An 18,710-nucleotide genomic window follows, 5' to 3' on the forward strand; every position below is an offset into this window, starting at 1 on the left:
AATATAAAAGCATTTTTGATCTCTGAACTAAGTCATATTCTTCGCAGTGAAACATTCTTGTCTATTTAACTGCATCATTAACAAAACGGTGTTCAAATCCATACCCACCTTTCCTTGACAATGTGATCTAGCTTATAACTGGGTTTGTTCTCTCTCAAGTGTTGTACAGTGGACCATTCTGCTTTGCCATATGCCTTTCGGAGCTTTCGAACAAAAACCTGGAAAGGAGAAGATCAATACAGTTTTAACTGGATAACAGGATTCCAGTGAGCATTATTTGCACTCAATACATTGTTACTTTTAACTATCAGTACCCGTAAAGAAAAATATCACTAAATTGAAATGCAGCTAAAAGTCAATTACATATTAAAACTTTGCAATTTTATTTTAAAGGAAGCAGAGCAATGAAGGACTTTCCAATTGAACACTCATTCAAAACAAAAAAAGAGTGAACGACACCAATAAATAACGTATGAAAGGAAACAACTCAATCTTGTAAAAGAAATACCATATACCCAATAGTTAGGCTTTTTCAGAGTCTCAGAAAAAGAACAAATTTAAACAATATAGCTAGTGCTATTTTGAATAAAGGGGGCAACATCATACATATTAAAATGTTTTCCAGCAGGGACAGAAACTGTCTTGATACAATAATGATGTAATTTTATAGATACTAAATATTGTGATTCAATTCTACAATACACTGAAATTTATTATAAACTACAGTTAAATAAAAAGTAAAAGTATAAACCATATCCCTAAAGGTAGAAATATGGTACTAGTAGTAGTATGGCAGACTATACACAGTATGGAGAAATTCTTACTTGCATGACCAATCAACATGCACTATGATAAACAGTTAATTAAAACATAGAAAATTAACAGATATAGTAAGAGCAACAATTCAAACCAATTAAATGTCCTAATTCTGTAAATGTGCATTAGTATTCCTAGATTCAACAAAAGCAGGGAATCCACCCCTTTAAATTTAACATAAAAGGGTATTTCAGACACCACAGTGGGGGGAATGAAAACATGCTGTACGGATCAAAAACCCACAGTCTGAAAAGCACTCTGATATTATTTCAGGCACCTTTTATATGTCACAACTTATCTTTTTAAGGTTTACAGAGGTTTGAAATATTTTAACTGGATAACGTTAATGGGCAGTCTTTCAAATAATGTGTTACATCTAATATTTTAACTTTAAATATTTTAAAGATTGCATGTAGAGATTTCCACTAGTCAGCCAAAATGCCAAACTTAACAAGAAAGAATTACATCAGTAAATTAATGCAAAAAAATCTACATAACATAAACTTAAGTTTTTTTTAATTTATACTAATAAAAGGCAAAGCCCTCACTGACTCACTTACTGACTGACTCACTCACTCACTGACTCATCACTAATTCTCCAACTTCCCGTGTAGGTAGAAGGCTCAAATTTGGCAGGCTTATTCCTTACAGCTTACTTACAAAAGTTAGGTTTCATTTCGAAATTCTAAACGTAATGGTCGATAACGTCCACCATGTTGAAGTTTCTTATTTATGGCCCCATCTTCACGAAATTTGGTAGGCGGCTTCCCTGCGCTAACCGAAACTGATGTACGTACTTATTTCGATGGTATGACGCCACTTTTAGCCACCATATTGAACTTTCCAACGTCACTAATTCTCCAACTTTCCGTGTAGGTAGAAGGCTGAAATTTGGTACTTATTTCGGTGGTATGATGCCACTGTCGGCTGCCATATTGAACTTTTCAACAGTCTTTGTTACTTATGGGCCCATCTTCAAGAAATTTGATACGCGGGTTCCCAACACTAACTGAATCGTACTTACGTACATATATATACGTCCATAGCCTGCAGCTCGGTCACCATGTGAGGCGGCGTTGGGTCCCCCATCCAAACGCCTCCCACGTTGTTCACTGCCTGCCTATATAAGGCCATCCGTCGCTCCAGTCTCTACATTCCCTTCCTTGCTTCGCCACGGGATTCATGTCTCCCTGCTGATAACTACAGCCTTTTTATTTAATCCACGGCTTCTCCGCTGTTTTATTGTTCATTTATTACGATTGTAGTTATTGTGTAGGTATTTTAGACTTACTTTACATTGTTCAGGTACCCATTTCCTTTATCATTCCAACCGTACCTGCATTAACATGTCTATCAAGGTAATCACCATCGATCAAAGAACTGCCACTTACCGAGTGGTTTCCATGCCCGGAGATGGCACCTACCTTTTCCATTCTCTTTGTTACATATTGCACGGCCATATCAGGCTCACTCTTGATATCCGGAGGAACATCTTATGTACTGAATGACTGGGACAGGTTCAAGGTGTGGACTAATGACGGTACAGGAGATAATTATACTACACAGGAGCACTATAAGAATGAAATGCTTAAGCCCTTCACCTATGCATCTGCATGTGAGTTGATGGCTGCCGCTGAATTGTTCGGTTGTCGCTTTCAAGTGTACCGAAATGGCCAAATATTTTACACCTTTGGACAACCGCCAATGCCTCGTCAACATCTTAGATTCACAGGTGACAATTTCAGTAGTGGACACTTTGATGTTTATGAATGTTTAAACTCTCAAAAGCTGGATGTGAAGTTATCAATGAAACTGGTTGTATACTTGCAGCACTTGACAGACGCCGAATGTCTCTTCAACACAAGTCCTACAAATACTGTCATAATTGAAACAAACCATGAAACTCAAACCAATTATGACAGCAGCAATCCAAGCTGTGAGATTTGAAACAAGATTACTGTTCACATGGCCAACTGTACGTTGCATGCTTAAGAGTAAGCTCAGCACACAGCTTGGTCATATTACAACCGGAGGGCCGAACTCACAATGTGGTATACAAAGAGATTCTTAACAAATAATTATTGGTATATTTTCGCTCAGTATAAAAAGATTTAAATTTCTTCTTAATAAAACTTTTAAGGCAGTACTTTGCCACTGTGAAGCGCGGGTATTTTGCTAGTCTATACTATACACATTCTTAGGGCCTTAGTTGCCTTGAAAGCTTGCATATTGTAATCTATTCAGTTAGCTATTATTAGGTGTCATTTTGTTTGACTTTTCCCTGTATCTTGTCAGAGTATAATTGTCTGGAACTTTAAGACAGTTGAGCAGTCAACACAAGGCTATAACTGTGAATTTAAGAAATTTGAAATATTTCATTAAAATATAATTAATATATTCTTAGCTTTGGTGGCACAATAAATCACACTGATTAGCAATGCCATTTTACAAATCCAGTGCACTAGGTTCAAATCCAGCACCTGGAGAACTGTGGTATAGGTAAAACGATCCTACAAAGTCCTCATTTTTCTGCTTCAATGTCCTTCTTTTAGCTTTAGCCATGGGTACATCTACGGTCAATTTTCTTGTAAGTTATTCATGAGAACTGTTTCTTATTTTGTGTGTTAATGATTTTTCAGATTTAATTTTAAAGGCAGTCAGCTCATCGTGAACATTTTAAAGAAATGAAAATTATGGGCATCTGTCATGAAAAGCCCAAATGTGGACATTTAAATAAGAAATACAGAAACAAAAAAGTTCAGCACTGTACCAGTCATTAACTATTCTTTAAGCACATTAATCAAAAAAAATTTGTTAACCCTTAAACCACCGGAAGCGGCTATAGTCGGTTCCCACTGCAATTTGCCAGCATGCAGGAGCCGAGTATATTCGGTGACATACATTCAAAGGCTGTAGTTAGTTCCCAGTTCAATTTGACAGCACGCCGGAGCTGATCAGTAACGTACAATCGTTGAGCAGCCAACTCATGACCACTGCTGTCCCCATCCCTGATATTCAGCCACTGCACTAGACTAACCTGCAAGAATCAACGTTGGCATCTGTGTGCTTGTGTGCAGCCATTTCATGCGCAGTTGGCTCTGTGATTCACTGAATTTCCTTATATAATAATAGATTGTTGCAGTATTTTTTTATATATAGTTTTTACAGTTTATTGGCAGTGTGTGCTTTGCATGAAAAAAATGTATTCTGTTAAAATTTCACTTTTTCTTGAATTGTAACGTTTTCTTAATAAGTGCAGCAAAAAAGTATTTGCTGTTCAGGGGTGGATTAGAAAAAAGTATGTGGCAGTTTAAGGATAAATGTGTATTTAAGTATGAATGTGCAGGAGGAGCTACTTCAGTATAAGATGCTTTCAAAAATCTATGAGCCAATTAGTATTACATTAGTAATACACTGGGTACCTGAATGGTACCTCTTTTCCCATATATTCTACTGTCTCACATTTTTAGCACTTTTTCCCTATATCCAATATCATAATTGTTTTATCATAGTTCTCAGGAATTCAGCACTGATCAAGTAGCAGTATATGAAATATTATACACAAGTCTCTTCATAGACATAAAGGAAAGAGGCCCTGGATCTGGACCTTACCTTGTACTCTCTAAATTTGTTGACAATAGGCTCGTGCAGAAGAAACCTTATATCCTTCACCAGGTAAAAAGTTCGAGGTGCTGTAGAACCCTTGTTCACCTTCTTTTTGTGTTTGGGCTCATGAGGGTATATTCCCTTAAGTATGCACAATCGCCTAGGAGTAAAAATGCAACAGGTTAATCCATAATTTACATATATGTATAAATGAAATTTGACATGGGTCATACAGCTTAAAACATAACTAAAATTACTACAAAGAGAAGCACACATGCAACAGAGGGGAAAAAAACACTATTTCTGCAAAAGCTTGCACTTAATTCCCAAGCTTTATTTCTTTCACTACAACTGGTGTTTAATTAGATAATTGATATACAGTAAGCACATGTGTTTGTTTTTGTGAATTACTTTTATAGGAAGACATTGTTATTTGTTTTAGCACCTGTTGTCTTCTTTGTCAACTGTCATTTGTAAAAACATTTAAAAACAATTAAAAATACACACTTAAGAAATTGTTTCAAATTAAAAGAAAAATTATTCAGAAACAATGTTTTTGCATTATGTGATACTGGAAAAGTGTACGCTAATGAAGAGCTATTCTGAATGCTAGTGACTTCAGCTGGGGAAGCATGGATGGAACAAACTTCTAACATGATGTTCTTTTGTGGACACAACGGGACCAGCTGTATTAAAATGTTAATACATTTAAATATAAACATGTGGTACATATTGACAGGTTTGACCATCTTAATGACACCTGCACACATTATTCACAGCAGCAGCACTTTATTATCCAAGCCAGAAATTCTCATGTGTTTGAAACACAATGTATGGATTAAGAGAATAAATAACAATTTGACAGAGTAGTAAACTCATTGGAATAAAAACAGCACTGACTAGCACATTGTTTAAGAGGCAGTGCCAAAGCACTGACACCCTTTACCAAAAGTTCAAGTTCAAATAGGAAACTTCCTTTTCATAGATTAAATGTAAAAATGACAAGACAACATGAACAGTTAAATTGGTTGGAATGAAATCTAGGAAGTGTAACAGTATTCTAGAGCAGACACTTAGTGCTGGGTGGTATGACCAAAATTCTATATCACGGTATTTTTCAAAATTATACCGGTTTCACAGTATTCAACTGTATTTTTATTTAATTACTGCAGTAGACTGGCTAAGAATAACCTATTCCACTATATGGGAATTTTACATTGCACAAAAAAAACATTTTAATGTGCACACAAGTATTAATACAGGTTTGAATAGCCCCGTAAACTGATAGTTTTCAAGGGGGTGGCACTAATGAAGAGAAGGAATCACATTGCATGACAGTTGTAGTCAAAATATAGAACCTTTTTTATTGAACAAATTTTGCGAAAAACTTAAACTATAATTTTGACAACATATTTTCAACCATCCAAAGAGGCATTAAGACTTAGTAAAATATCCAGAGGTGCTTGTCAAAAGTTGTATTGCACTGAACACGTCTTAGAAAAGGAATAAATCCTCTTTAATAAAAGCCCTGTGTGCGTCTCTTCTGGTGAAGTGCGCATGCGCGGGGCTCGGTGCGTGGACGCACACACACTGGAAGCTGGGCACACAGTGAATAGCGTAGCCTCGCCACACATGATAAGCAAATAAAGGACAGCATTGCTGGGGAGAGTGCTAATTGGGTAGTCGCAGCCACGCACATAAAATCTGTTGCTGGGGAGACGCCACACTACTGCCCCGCGCATGTTTACTAACTAACTATCTACTAACAACATGCCACCCAAAAAGGACACGTCAAGTAGGACAAAAGACACAGACACTCAAATCGTATATAAGCAACATCTCCTGGAAGAATGGTCAGCTCAGCAAGCAAATATCAACAAAAGAAAGGCTAAAAGACAAAGAAAAATACGAGCAAATAGATCGATTGAAGAAAAAGAAAATGAGCGTCAGAATATTCCCCGTATTGATTTGGCTCCATCCTCTACTAATTTACCCTTTACCTTAAGAAGGCGAAAATTTCCAGATACATTAGCCTTTGCCATAACAATTAATAAAGTTCAAGGGCAAACCTTAGAAAAAGTTGGCATTTACTTGCCAGAACCAGTATTCAGCCACAGTCAGTTATATGTTGCATTATCAAGATTTAGAAGTTTTACAGATGTTGTTGTCAACGTGGTAGATGGTCCTGAACAAGGGAAACTGTTGCCAAACTCAGAGTATATACAAAAAATGTTGTCTATAATGAAATTTTATTGAAAAATTTCATGAGGTAAAAAAAATAAAAACTTCTTCCAAAATATCTTCTTTAGATATTGTGTATTACAGATTGTTACAAAGTTTTACATTAAGGCAATATTAATTATACTTACTGTATTGTCATATACATTTCCATTTTATTTTTAATATTTTACTTTAGGCTTCTTGCAAAAATATTTTTAACAAAAAAATTAAAACAACAAACGGAATGAGGTCAAGGTCCCTTGCCATTTAATATAGACTGTTCCTACTAACGTTTATGCAATACTGTTCTAGTGCCCGTTATTGTAATGGGCTTAATGTCTAGTAGTAAAAATTTTTTGTAACCCAACTAAACTTTCTGTTAATGTTTGTATTGTATTTGGATTGTAAGGGCGTTGGTTATCTCGATCCACCACTTGCTTTTTTTGTCGTACCTCTAGCAAACGCGTCTAAAAGTGATGTCTGATTCAAGTGTCCTCTAGCTTTTTCAGTTTTACCTGAGGACATGGAGGATGCCAATCTTAGTTCCAAAAATTCATGGTACTCCAAAGCATGTTTGTGGCTAAGGAGGCGCAGAACATTGCTCATGTTGCTGCCTCCGGCGACAACTTTAGCTCAACAGCATTTGCAGTAAATAGTTGTCTGACCCATATCCAACCTTTTAAAACCAAAGTATCTCCAGACATGACTCCTTTTTTCGGTAAAAGTTCTTCTGTATCATCATGTTCAACTTTATTGTCTGCTACAGCTTTAGTTCGGAATGTTCTCGGTCAATTTTCACCGCTCAATACCTCAACTAATGCATGTATTCCATTGCATACATGCATGTTTAGCGGTGTAGCAGTGAAAAAGGTCCCCCCCTTAAACAGTTTCCCGCTGCTCCTCATTCCGAATGTTGTTTAGGCTATTTAAACTGGTGTTGCGGTATGAGAAAAATCCATATCATAACAAAAATAAAAAAGTTTTCAGTATAAACTGCTATACCTCCCAGCACTAACCAGTGTATGAAAAATAATTTGTGCTATAGTGATCAATGCAAAGCATAGTGGGGCATAGTGATGTGAGCTCCATGATTAGAGGGGCATGGTCAAAGATAGCGATGGTGTTGTATTTGCAAGATTTAATTGTGGGCAAAAATTGTTACCTATAAAGAAATACTAAATTCTTGAGTAACAATGATGTACTGGTGAGAAGAAGGAATAAGCTCTCATGTATGGGTTTAGAAATCACCATGGAACTGATAAGTAATGATCAATTAAAAATGGTGTGATTATTTTTGCACTTAGATATTGTCACCCCTGTAGGTGAAGACCTATCCAGGTCTGGATTTCAAACACAATTAAAACTATCTAGCCATTATAATTTTGTGAGTGTTCAAAATTAGAAATGGAAGCAAATACGTTTATATAAATAAGTCTATATCATCCACACTTGGTGCGTAGATATTTATCCAAAAAACTCTGCAATTAAATAAATTACTCATAACCAGCACATATCGCCCTTCAGGATCTGAAACTACATCCAATACCACAAATGAAATTGTTCTGTGAATTAAGATTCTGATATGTCTAGATTTCTTTGTATAGCTGGAGTGGAATATTTTGCCAGTCCAGTGTCTTTGCAACCGAAACTGATCCTTGTCGATTAAGTGAGTCTCCTGTAAAAATACTATTTTGGCATTTAGACCGGTTAGGTGAGAGAATATTTTCTCTCTCTTTAGCTCGTGATTGAGATCTTTGACATTTGGTCATTGAGGTATTGCTTATGATCTTTTGTTATTTTATAATCTTAAATTAAGATTGTACATTATTATATATGATAGCTTTAACCTTAAAAGTCCAATACTGCAAAGAGTTATGGCTATAAAGTCTATTGTTGTGTTGGCACTTAACAATTGTAGGGATGAAAAGGATAGATCAGAAATAGCTTGCTTTCTTTCTCTCCTCCCCCAAACCCCCACCCCCCCATTTTGCCTCCCCAAGTGAGGCCAGATCATACAACAAATCCATAAGCAGGAAGCTCACAATGTAATATCAGTAATCACCAACACAGATGGAGATATATTTTCATGGCCAATGATTCTAATCCACACATTAAGAGACTACTACAAGTCCATATATTCTACCCAGTTTAAAGAAGACACAATCTAATGCATTTTTAATACTTTATGGATACCAACAGCTAGATACTATAAGTGCATAGGAATTGGATAAACCTCTGACACTTTAAGCATTATTAGACACTATAAACGCACTTCAGAGCGGGAAAGCACAAGAGGCCTCATGCACAACGGCGTGCGTAAAATATGGCATATGGACAAAAGTGGAAATGTGCGTATGCACAAAAAAATTCAGATGCACAAAACTTTCAAGCACTTCTGCTACATAAATCCCGGTCAGTGTGAAAAGTAACGCTTGTGCATGCGCCTAACACCCCACCCTGACTTCACTCAGAATTTTGCATATTTTAATATGCAAATCAATATAAACAGCCTTTTCTGTTCAGTGTTCGGTTAAAAGACAATGGAAAAAGGCATGTGAAAAATAGAATTTCAACGAATCAGAAAAGTTGAGGCAAGGAAAAACGGACTATTTGTTGGCTTAAGCAGTGGTATAAGCAACAAAAGGAAGTCAATCGAGTGATACAAAGTGTGAAGAAACTCCAAAGTTCAACTTCAGAAAGGCACAGTGCCCAAAATAAAAAAAAATAAAAAATAAAAAAAGTGGTCAGATAAAGTTGCCGTAAAAGGCGAGTCATTGCCACCATTCGAGTATCATACGGAAGCATATTAGTGTATAGAGGAAAAAAAAAATTGGGACATAGATTAAAAAAAGGTTAAATGTCCACTTCAAACTAGTAGTTTATTTTGTCATTAAAGTAGAACGTCATACACTTAATCTTAAAATCAATGTTTCATTTACTAGAGTTTCTCAGATCCCATCGTAACTAAAGCATGTTAAATGTTTCGTATTGTATGTGTTCTACTATGTACTCTAGTGTGTGAATCATTACATGCATCTTAAACAGGTTTTCTCTTATGCCGAAAGGACACAGAATACATTACATTCATGATATTTCAGCTCTCTGAACAATTTTAAAACCAAGATGTATACTTAAAATAATTTTCATGATGATAGGAATTAAAGTGTATATTAAACATTGGGGCATGGTGGTGCAGTGGTAGCAATGAGCTACAGCCCGTCCACAGATTGTTCCTGTGTGACCCTTAATTAAATAATTTATTGCAGCAGTACTGTCTCTTTCAAACGTACTATCCCCAATTCTCATCTTTTTTTTCTCCCAGTAACCAGTTACCACTCAATCAGCTTTGTAATAAATGTCAAGTCATCTGTAAGGTTAGAACGCAGATTGTTCAAAACTTTTAAGGAACGTTGAAAAATATTTGTTGCACATGTTTAATTATTCCATTCATCTATCCATCCAGGGTCGCACCAGTCCCAGCAAGCATACAGCTCGAGGCAGGAACAATCCCTGAATGGGGTGCCAGCTCATCGCTACCGCTGATGCCACCATGCCCTCACATTTAATTATTAACAACTAGCCGATTACCCAGTGACTTTGCTCACTGAGTGCAAGGGAAAAAAATAAAATGTAGTATATAAATTATTAAACAGTAAGACATTAACATTTAAGAAGATACATTGAGCAGTACTGGAGTGCTTTCAGGTAAAATACATTTTAAGAGCGCTATAACACAACAGGTAAGTAGCACTAACAGCAGCTTAAATGTATCTGGATCATCTCTCGGTAGCAGATCCCATGTGAAAGACGCTACACGACCGCTGTGGTATAGAAATTACATTTTCAATGCGATCCTCAATTTCTGCCTGACATCGTTGCACTATGTGCCTGTGATTTAAGAGAAAAATTGTTCTGAGAAATGTGGACAAGGTTGTGGGGTCTAGTGGCTGTGGGGCATCTGTTAGTGAAGAAAGATTCACGGATCTTGATGTTCTGACGATGCGGAGATCTTCGCAGAGTCAATGGAGGTTCAAGAGACTGAGTGAGGAGTCTCAGTGTCTGGTCTTGCGAGTGTCCTGGATAAAAACTAGGCCTTTAATGACCTCTTGCGCACAGCCATTAGCAGTGTGTCCGTTTGTGGAGAGAGTGTTGACCTTGTTGAGAGGTTTACTTACCTTGGCAGTGACATTCATGCCTCTCGTGAATCTTCCTATGAAGTCAGTAGATGGATTGGGAGAGCATGGGGACGCCATGAGGTCGCTGGAAAGAGGCATGCGGTGCACCCAATATCTATGAAAAAGGACGAAGGTCCAAGTCTTTAGAGTCCTGGTGCAAGACATGGATGCTATCCAGTGACCTGAGACGAAGACTGGACTCCTTTGGTACTGTGTTTCTCCAGAAAATCCTTGGGTACCGTTGGTTTGACTTTGTGTCAAATGAGTGGTTGCTCATGGAGTTCCGAATGAGGCACATTTACCTGCATTGTGAGGGAGCATCAGTTACGGCACTACGGCCATGTGGCTCGTAAGATCCTCATTGTTGGGAACCCGAGTGGCTGGACCAAGCCAAGAGGTCGCCACGTAACACCTGGCTACGGCAGATAGAGGGTCACTTCTGGAGGGTGGAACAGGACCACGTGTCTACCAGGGGGGTTGCCAACTGGGATCCAGAGTTGTTTCGTCGTGTAGTGGGGTTTTGGCAACGCACTGTATCAGTACATGCTCCCCAACTTGACTTAACTAAACTGAATATCCCCCATAAGCTTCTGTTTCAATTTCAAAACATCTCCATATACATAAACAAATGTTGTTTTAAGAAAATAGATTCAATCATAACCTCATTTATTTGGAATTCAAAAAACCCATGCATTCAAAAGGTGACCCTACAACAACCTAAATCACAAGGTGACACGGCGCTACCTAATTTTAAATTTTATTACTGGGCGTCAAACATACAAGCTATTAAAACCTGGACGCTGACACAAATAGATGAACACACACTAGCTTGGTCTCCAATAGAAATAAAATCCTGCAGTACTTCTTTATATTCTTTGCTTCGTACACCCATAAATACAAGTTATCACCAATATACTAACAACACAATTGTCTTTGTTTCCATATTCCTTCTGAATTTATGTAGGAAGCACTTTAAGTTAGAGAATATTTTATCTGTGGCTCCTCTACATGATAACCACTTTTTTCCACCCTATCAAACTTACAGTTTTTAATGCTTGGCAAAACAAATGGGATTAAATCATTTAGAGATTTGTAGATAACATATACACTCCTGTATAATTCGGGTCTTGAAACCCGAAAAATCGATCATAAAAAAAAAATCAGACGCAGAATCAGAACAATGGCCATTCAAAAAAGCAACACTTAATTTTTTTTTTTTTTTTATCATCTTCTTGCCTCCTCCAATCTCAAGTCAGTTTCTCAGACGCATCGAATTTTGTTGCAGCAGTGCACTTACCAACTTCTTTCGCTACTTCAACGATGTTTAATTTAAAACTAGCTTCACATTTTCTTCTGATCAAATGCTCCATTGTAGATAAGGGATGCTATTATGATAAAGGTGTACGAGGGTGTGAGAAGAGAAAAAAAAAATAAAAAAAACAATTCACTGCAAACATTGCTTCGAATAGTTTGGGTATTGCCGTGTGGTCACATAGGCACGAGAGAGAAAGGTTAGGAGCATGTACTGATACAGCACATTGGCACACCCATATAGGTTTTTAAAATAAAAAAAAAAAAAAAAAAGGCAGTGTGAGTTTTCCGCATTCAACTTATACGACCGACATTATAAAATACCGGAAATTATATGGTAAAATCAAGTCCCAACTTATCCGTGGGAGAACTTATCCATGAGTATATACAGTAAATAATGTCTTTGTAACCTATGAAGAATTGCACTCCAAATTTAGTCTCCCATCAATAACAATTTTTCCACTATCTCTAAATTAGAAACTTTGCTAAACAAAATCTGCCCAATTTTCATCACTTTGATCAGTCTTGGGGACTCGCACAGAATTTCTATAAAATATAAAAAACATTTTAAAGTTCCTTCCTTTTAAAGGCAGCCAAACACAGAATTCACTCTAGCTCCATATGTGCAAAACATTGAATAATTGAACTCAAAATTATTTTATTGAGCACATCTATCTTGCTTAAAAATGGTCCAAAATGTTTCCAGGGCAAGATCCAACCTGCGAATGTTGCAATCAAGTTCCAGCCTCACTGGGCCACATGTTTTGGGCCTTCACCAAACCAACATCTTTCTGGACAAAACATTTTAAATCCCTAACAGACAAACTTGGTGTCACAATCATCCCTAACCCATTAACAGATGTGTTTGGTATATTCCCAGACGAACTTAAAGTGGAGAAGGACAAACAAACTGTAATTGCCTTTACTTCACTACTAGCATGCAGACTTATCTTGCTCAACTGGAAGAATCCTACCCCACCTCTTTTAAGTCAGTGTGTAACTGATGTTATATAGTATTTGAAACTTGAAAAAAAATGAAATTCTCACTTAGAGGATCTGTTCCAAATCAATATCTAATCAATAATATTTTAGAATAAGCATTTACATGGGGAGAGTGACACCTTTCTCTCTTTACTACTCTGAATTGTTTTACTCTGGCTATTGACCTTCCTCTCTTTCTCATGGGTGGGGGTTGATTTGAATTTAGTTATGTTAAGTTTTGACTTGAGTCAACAAACAAACCTCCGATGAAGAACAAAAACCTTGGATGACGTTTTCCCTTGCCCGGATGTGGGTCACCGGGGGCCCACCTCTGGAGGCAGGCCTGGAGGTGGGGCTCGATGGCCAGCGCCTGGTGGCCGGGCCTGCACCCATGGGGCTCAGCCAGAAGAGGTAACGTGGGACCTCCTTCCCATGGGCTCACCACCTATGGGAGAGGCCAAGGAGGTTGGGTGCAGTGCGAGTTGGGTGGTCTGATCCTCGGCTACAGAAAATGGCTCTTGGGACGTGGAATGTCACCCCTCTGAAGGGGAAGGAGCCTGAGCTAGTGCGCGAGGTCAAGAGGTTCTGGCTAGATATAGTCGGACTCACCTCGACACACAGCTTGGACTCTGGAACCAATCTCCTTGAGAGGGCTGGACTCTCTACCACTCTGGAGTTGCCCCGTGAGAGGCCGAGCAGGTGTGGGCATACTTATTGTCCCCGACTTGGAGCCTGTGCATTGGGGTTTACCTCGGTGGACGAGAGGGTGGCCTCCCTCCGCCTTCTAAGGGTCCCGACTGTTGTTTGTGCGTATGCGCCGAACAGCAGTTTGGAGTATCCACCCTTTTTGGAGTCTCTGGAGGGTGCTAGAGGGCATACCTTCTGGGATTCCCTCGTTTTGCTGGGAGACTTCAATGCTCACGGGCAATGACAGTGAGACCTGGAAGGGCGTGATTGGGAGGAATGGCCCCCATCTGAACCCGAGCGGTGTTTTGTTATTGGACTTCTGTGCTCGTCATGGATTGTCCATAACGAACACCATGTTCAAGCATAAGGGTGTTCATATGTGCACTTGGCACCAGGACACCCTAGGCCTCAGTTCGATGATCGACTTTGTGGTCGTGTCGTCGGACTTGCGGCCATATGTCTTGGACACTCGGGTGAAGAGAGGGGCGGAGCTGTCAACTGATCACCACCTGGTGGTGAGTTGGCTTCAATGGTGGGGGAGATGCGGTCAGACCTGGTAGGCCCAAGCGTGTTGTGAGGGTCTGCTGGGAACGGCTGGCAGAGTCCCCTGTCAGAAGTAGCTTCAACTCCCACCTCGGCAGAACTTCAACCACGCCCCGAGGGAGGTGGGGACATTGAGTCGAATGGGCCATGTTCCGTGCCTCTATTGTTGAGGCGGCAGACCAGAGCTGTGGCCGCAAGGTGGTCGGTGCCTGTCGTGGCGGCAATCCCCGAACCTGTTGGTGGACACCGGCGTGAGGGATGCCGTCAAGCTGAAGAAGGAGTCCTATAGGACTTTTTGTCCTGTGGGTCTCTGGAGGCAGCTGATAGGTACCGCAGGCCAAGCGGAATGCGGCTTCGTTGTTGCTGAGGCAAAACTTCGGGCATGGGAGGAGTTTGGAGAGGCCATGGAGAGCGACTTTCGGACGGCTTCAGGAGATTCTGGTCCACCGTCCGGCGTCTCAGGAGGGAAGCAGTGCAGTGTCAACACCGTATATGGTGGGGATGGTGCGCTGCTGACCTCACTGGGCGTTAGTGGGTGTGGGGGAGTACTTCAAGACCTCCTCAATCCCACTAACATGCCTTCCAATGAGGAAGCAGAGCCTGGGGACTCTGAGGTGGGCTCTCCCATCTCTGGGACTGAAGTCACCGAGGTGGTCAAAAAACTCCTTGGTGGCAGGGCCCCGGGGTGGATGAGATACACCGAGTTCCTTAAGGCTCTGGATGTTGTAGGACTGTCTTGGTTGACACGCCTCTGCAACATCGCATGGACATCGGGACAGTGCCTCTGGATTGGCAGACGGGGTGGTGGTCCCCTCTTTAAAAAGGGGGACCGGAGGGTGTGTTCCAACTATAGAGGGATCACACTCCTCAGCCTCCCTGGAAAAGTCTATTCGGGGTTCTGGAGGGAGGGTCCGTCAGATAGTCGAACCTCGGATTCAGGAGGAACAGTGTGGTTTTCGTCCTGGTCGCGAACAGTGGACCAGCTCTTCACCCTTAGCAGAGTCCTGGAGGGTGCATGGGAGTTTGCCCGACCAGTCTACATGTGTTTTGTGGACTTGGAAAAGGCATTCGACCGTGTCCCTCGGGGATCCTGTGGGGTGCTCGGGAGTATGGGGTACGGACCCCTGATAAGAGCTGTTCGGTCCCTGTACAACCGTGTCAGAGCTTGGTCCGCATTGCCGGCAGTAAGTCGAGCCCGTTTCCAGTGAGAGTTGGACTCCGCCAGGGCTGCCCTTTGTCACCGATTCTGTTCATAACTTTTATGGACAGAATTTCTAAGCGCAACCAGGGTGTTGAAGGGGTCCGGTTTGGTGGACTCAGGATTGGGTCACTGCTTTTGCAGATGATGTTGTCCTGTTTGCTTCATCAGGCCGTGATCTTCAGTTCTCTCTGGAGCGGTTCGCAGCTGAGTGTGAAGCGGCTGGGATGAGAATCAGCACCTCCAAATCTGAGACCATGGTCCTCAGCCGGAAAAGGGTTGGGGGTGAGATCCTGCCTCAAGTGGAGGAGTTCAAGTATCTCGGGGTCTTGTTCACGAGTGAGGGAAGAATGGACGTGAGATGACAGGCGGATCGGTGCGGCATCTGCAGTGATGCGGGCTCTGCATCGGTGAAAAAAAGAGCTGAGCCGTAAGGCAAAGCTCTCAATTTGCCAGTCGTTCTACGTTCCAACCCTCACCTATGGTCATGAGCTATGGGTAGTGACCGAAAGAACGAGATCGCAAATACAAGCGGCTGAAATGAGTTTCCTCCGCAGGGTGTCTGGGCTTTCCCTTAAAGATAGGGTGAGAAGCTCAGTCATCCGGGAGGAGCTCAGAGTAGAGCCGCTGCTCCTCCACATCGAGAGGAGTCAGATGAGGTGGCTCAGACATCTGATCAGGATGACTCCTGGACGCCTCCCGGGTGAGGTGTTCCGGGCACATCCAACCGGGAGGAGGCCCCGGGGAAGACCCAGGGCACGCTGGAGGGACTGTCTCTCGGCTGGCCTGGGAACGCCTTGGGATTCTCCCGGAAGAGCTGGAAGAAGTGGCCAGGGAGAGGGAAGTCTGGGCCACTCTGCTTAAGCTGCTACCCCCGTGACCCGACCCCGGAGAAGCGGAAGAGAATGGATGGATGGAATGTTATATGTTGTTTAATAAATTCAATAAAAGATCACAAAAAAAGAATCTGGATAAGATCTGGGATATAATCATAGCTGTAATATCTAAGTAATATTTATATTTTTTCTGCTATACAAATGCTGTGATTGCTGACAAATAGATGGGCAGATTTGACCTTATTACTGATGTTTTAATGCGGTTTCACTTCCAGTTTTAATTGCAGAAACATAATACATGATGATGGTTTGATTGTGTTTGCAAGAAACACTGTAGTGACTTTATCCTAGTTAATATACCAATATTTCTAAAAGGTTTACATAAACAACAGATTTTAGTTGATGTTTTAGGTTACACTGAAGTAGCACCTCAAAAAGGTCAGTGCACATAAACACACCCACACACTCTCTAAAGTAAAAGACTGATCTATCAGCTTTAAACTAAACAACTCCAAACAGGTGGTAGCCATATGTAAAATCAACCCTTGAGTACCAAATTGTTATGATTAAAAAAATTATTAAATATTAAAATATATACTTTATGCTCTTTTACATAACCAAATCAGACTCCCCTAATTTGATAAACATTCATAATTGATTACTGAAAAAATTACCTACCTAAAATCTGGAAGGCTAAGTTGCAATTTCTTCCTTGCTTGGTTTCTAGTAATATAATTAGTGGCAGATCCTCTTTCATACTGCAAAGGAAATAGGAAATGTAAAAAGGTACAACAAACAGAATTTAATTTCTCCCCAGGGGCAATTCTGGCTTTTTTACAAAAGTATGGTAAATATGTTATTAAATAAGTAGATACATAAACATACACAAACGCACCAAAATGGTCTGAACACACACCAAAATTATTAAAATTAAACTAAAAATAAAAAGAAAGAAAACTCCTGGCTTGGCAATCACAGGAGGAGTTTTGCATAAGTACTGCTGTTGATATAAAGGAGCCCCAGTAGTGTTTCTTGATGTACGGTTCATAATGGCACTCAGTTTTGGTTTAATACTCTCCTTTGCTACTACCTCCATGGGCTCCATAATGCATCCCCCCAACTGAGCCTACCCTTTTAATTAAATTTACCTAGCTGATTTGTTTGGGCCTCTCTAAGTGATGTTACCGGCTCAGCACATGAACACATAGTGAAAGCAATTTGAAGAAATTTACTGAGCGAATTAATGTGTAAGAAACATGTGCAACAAAACATAGATAAAATAGAACATGACTTAAACCGCTGCACAACTCAAAAGACGAAAGTCTCCTCTGGCCCTTGTTGTACAGCTTCACTGTGTTGTCAGACCAGTCCACTCTGCTGTCTATATGTACCCCTAGGCACTGGCTCTATATGTACGTGAATGTGTTCTACGATGCACTGGCACCCCGTCCTGGTTTTATCTCTGACCAGGTACGCTGTACGCTCTACACAACTCTAACATCCCGCACCTCTATACTGCATTAGCAGAGTAAAGGAAACTAATGAAAAGATACAACAAAATCTGAATATCTTTTTCGCTGTACGTTTTGCTTTGCATTGCTTTAAGTTTTTAAAGAAGAAAACTTAACTTAAGGCAAACTTTAAAAAGCACTGCCATTTTACAGATGATTATTTTTACATTTGTAGTACAGACATATTCACAGTCAAATTACAATTACGCGATATTAGTATCGTTTTGGTACGGTTATTAACAGTACAAATCATACTAGACATTCAATATTAACACTATCTAAATTTACAAATAATTAGCTCTCAAAACATGTAAGTGCAAGTAAGATAACCTTACCTTTTTCTTTTCCTGGCCTCCCATTTCTGATATTAACGTACAGCTCAGAAACGCGTCGTCTAATCTGCACGTGGAAACGCTGTCCAAAATCAGGACCTGTGGACGTCCCAGTTCGTGCCTGTTTCAACTATAATTTTTTTTCCAGTGAAAAATAAAGGCACTTGTGGGAAGGATAATAAATATATCATACGATTTCATCAAATAATACATGTATTTTTTTTAACCCATAAACCGACACCGAAAAAAAACACTCTGGGCCGGACTGGTCGGCCCAAGTTTCGGCCATAGAAACATCTGACAAACGCAGATATTGAAAAGGACGCCATGTTCCCTAGGTATTGGTTCACCGAACGCCAACTTTTTTTTTTAAATAAAGTACCTTGGAGTGTTTAACAGGAAAATTATAATATGATATAATAAGAGAATGATAATGGATCCATTTTTAAATTTATAAATTGTTTTAAATGAATACGTATTTATTGCAAGGCGTG

The 18,710-nt window shown here is 39.9% G+C and overlaps 1 protein-coding gene across 1 annotated transcript in view; it reads right to left on the reverse strand.

Annotated features, from left to right (window-relative positions):
- pes (pescadillo) overlaps positions 1–18,450 on the reverse strand; it is an 80,768-nt gene extending 62,318 nt beyond the window's left edge. Inside the window, exons 1-4 of the mRNA XM_039770761.1 lie at positions 18,220–18,450; positions 17,052–17,131; positions 4,429–4,582; positions 109–218 (exon numbers count right to left, since the gene is read on the reverse strand). Of these exons, the coding sequence (XP_039626695.1) occupies positions 109–218; positions 4,429–4,582; positions 17,052–17,131; positions 18,220–18,243 (368 nt within the window). The 5' untranslated portion in view covers positions 18,244–18,450. The remainder of the gene's footprint in view (positions 1–108; positions 219–4,428; positions 4,583–17,051; positions 17,132–18,219) is intronic.
- Between the last annotated feature and the right edge of the window lie 260 nt (positions 18,451–18,710).

This window comes from Polypterus senegalus, chromosome 12 (genome assembly GCF_016835505.1).
Source record: "Polypterus senegalus isolate Bchr_013 chromosome 12, ASM1683550v1, whole genome shotgun sequence".
Classification (NCBI taxonomy): Eukaryota; Metazoa; Chordata; class Cladistia; order Polypteriformes; family Polypteridae; genus Polypterus; species Polypterus senegalus.